Source organism: Cebus imitator, unplaced genomic scaffold (genome assembly GCF_001604975.1).
Source record: "Cebus imitator isolate Cc_AM_T3 unplaced genomic scaffold, Cebus_imitator-1.0 Scaffold463, whole genome shotgun sequence".
In the NCBI taxonomy this organism is placed as follows: Eukaryota; Metazoa; Chordata; class Mammalia; order Primates; family Cebidae; genus Cebus; species Cebus imitator.
In genome coordinates this window covers 338,532-341,404 of record NW_016107778.1, presented here as the reverse complement: position 1 = coordinate 341,404, position 2,873 = coordinate 338,532, and the positions used below count along the sequence as shown (strand labels likewise).

At 41.1% G+C, this 2,873-nt stretch overlaps 2 protein-coding genes across 4 annotated transcripts in view; one reads left to right on the top strand and one right to left on the bottom strand.

Annotated features, from left to right (window-relative positions):
* The window catches only part of ZC3H12B (zinc finger CCCH-type containing 12B), a 500,390-nt gene that overhangs the window by 439,891 nt on the left and 57,626 nt on the right, over nt 1-2,873 (top strand). The window lies entirely within an intron of this gene.
* Nucleotides 655-1,194, bottom strand: LOC108291697 (prothymosin alpha-like). The gene has a single exon (XM_017512148.1). The coding sequence runs from the start codon at nt 1,015-1,017 to the stop codon at nt 685-687; it is 333 nt and encodes a 110-aa protein (XP_017367637.1). The 5' UTR covers nt 1,018-1,194; the 3' UTR covers nt 655-684.

Genomic DNA, 2,873 nt, shown 5'->3' with positions numbered 1-2,873 from the left:
AATTCCTGTTTATTGTTGGACAACATTGTTTCACACATACATCAAACAGGCCAAAAAAATAAATAAATAAACAGCAACTTCATAGACAAAAAAAGGAAAAAAAGGAAACCTTTTAATCTTTGGCCTTTTAACCATCCCATACAAACCAACTACTTATAGTACAGCTAAGTACATACACAACAAAGGCACTGGAATGCTCGGAATACGATTGTTTTTCTGTTGTTTTTGCTTTTTTTTTTACAAGCTTTTTTCTTCTTTGAGATTATAATGAACACGGTTACACCACAAGTAAAGTCGGAAGTAGGACAGAGAACACTCTGAAGGCTGGTTTGGTCATCCAAGATCATTAAAAATGGCTGACCCTAACAATATGTACAAAAATATAAAATGTAAATAAAAAATAAAACAAATTTCCTTTTTAAAGTACTTTTAAGAAAAAAAGCAAGGCCTTGGAAGTTTTGATTCTTTTTTCCTCCCCTGTTGCCAATTCTCATGGTTTGGGTTGGGTAGTGGAGAGCGCTTCGTGTCATCTGCGGGTGGCACTGCCCGCGGTGGGCAGGTGGGCCGGTCTCTCTACTCGAAGGTGACCACGTTTAGATTCTGAGACAAGAAGTGGAGGGTGAATAGGTCACGGCGGCCTTTTTGTTGTTGTTGTTTTTAGTTTAACTTTTCCTTTTTTGCTGTCTAATCATCCTCGTCGGTCTTCTGCTTCTTGGTATCAACATCGTCATCCTCATCATCTTCAGCTGCCCGCTTGCTGGTAGCAGACTCAGCTTCCTCATCTCCATCTCCATCCTCCTCCTCACCATCACCTTCTTCTTCCTCCTCCTCTTCCTCCCCACCTTCTTCCTCTTCTTCATCTACCTCCTTGTCAGCCTCCTGCTCCCCATTTTCCTCATTCTCCACATTCCCGTTAGCAGGGGTGTCTCTTCCATTTTCCGCCTCTTCCACAACTTCCTTCTCCTTCAAGTCCTTGGTGGTGATCTCGGAGCTGGTGTCTATCGCTGCGTCTGACATGGTGGGGCACGCCGGTGATCCGATGCGGGGGACTAAAAAGAAAGCGAGAGTTCAGGGACTCTGGCGATAAAGATGCCGGAGTCCGAGACCGCGAAGGAGGCGCGCGGCTGAGGCGGCTGCAGCGACCAAGGAGTCGGAGGAGGAACAATGCAAAGATGGCTTTTCAGAGCAGCCAGTGGGGGCTCCAAATATCATTTCTATCTGCTACTGACAAACACCATTGCATCTGCTGTATATTATGGCTCATGTGGAAGAGCAATTTGGAGGGCAGCCTGATGACATTGGAGAACCTTCTCCTGTTCTGGGGACCACTCAGAACTAGCATGTATTTAGGTCACTAGTAGGTTTTTGGGTCACTTCATAAATGAGCCAGAATAAGAAAACCAAATTTGGAATTTGTAACTTCAAAAATCCAAATAATCTTGCTAGACATTATGCTTCTTTCTCAGTTGTAGGATGGGCCAGATGCAACAATGTATCCTTTACCTTAGAAGAAATATCTTGACATGCCTTACACCACTGAACCCCAAGAAATTTGACTTGGGTAGAAGGACATTAATTTACCATCCTCTGCATGCAAATGTTTTACCCGTAAGTCTAGAGTCATAGCTACTTTTTGCTCCTATGTCCAATCAGTATAAGATCATCAATGTAATGGATCAGTGTGGTATCTTGTGGAAGAAAAAAGAAACCAAGCTCCCTGCAAACTAAATTAGGACATAGGACTAGAGAGTTGATACACCCCTGAAGTAGAACAGTAAAGTTATATTGCTGGCCTTGCCAGCTGAAAGAAAACTGCTTCTTATGGGTCTTACGGAGATATATGGAGAAAAAGGCGTTTGCCAAGTTATTAGCTGTATACCAGGTACCAGGATATGTGTTCATTTGCTCTTGCAATAAAACCGTATTTGGTACAGAAGTGTGAATTTGACTTACCACTTGTTTAAAGTGTACCAATTCACTGAATTAGTCCATTGACATGCTGCTGATAAAGACATACCCAAGACAGGGCAATTTACAGAAGAAAGAGGTTTAATGGACTTACAGTTCGACGTGGCTGGAGAGGAGCTACAATCATGGTAGAAGGTGAAAGCCATGTCTCACATGGTGGCAGACAAGAGAAGAAAGAATTTGTGCAGGGAAATGCCCATTTTTAAAACCATCAGATCTCATGAGACTTATTCATTATAATGAGAACAGCATGGGACAGACCTGCCCCCATGATTCAATTACCTCCCACCAGGTCCCTCCCATGAAAATGTGAAAGCGACTTTGGAACTGGGTAACAGGCAGAGATTGGAACAGTTTGAATGGCTCAGAAGAAGGAAAATGTGGAAAAGTTTGGAACTTCCTAGAGACTGAATAAACTCTCTATGCTGATCTCTCTCCCTATCACCTTTTTAAGGCAAATAACTTAGATTTACCCTTTTGAGGCTATCTTCTATATTTTGTTCCCATACTTTATTCTTTTTTTAATTATTTTTTCCTTTATCTCCTCTGACTGTGTATACTCAGCTAGCTTGTCTTTGAGTTCACTAATTCTTTTTTCTGCTTTATCAGTTCTGCTGTTGAGAGATTGATGCATTCTCAGTATGCCAATTGAATTTTTCAACTCCAGGATTTTGGCTTAGTTTTTTAAAAATTTTCAATTTCTTTGTTAAATTTAATTGATAGAATTCTGAATTCCTTCTCTGTGTTATTTTTAATTTCATCAGACTTCCTCAAAATAAGTATTTTGAATGCTCTCTCTGAAAGATCACATGTCTGTGTCTCTGAAATTGGTTGCTGGTGCCTTATTTAGGTCATTTGGTGAAGTCATGTTTTCCCGGATTGTCTTGATGCTTGACAACGTTCTT

Excerpts from the sequence above, each read along its gene's own strand:
- LOC108291697 (XM_017512148.1), bottom strand. The coding sequence starts at position 1,017 with ATGTCAGACGCAGCGATAGACACCAGCTCCGAGATCACCACCAAGGAC.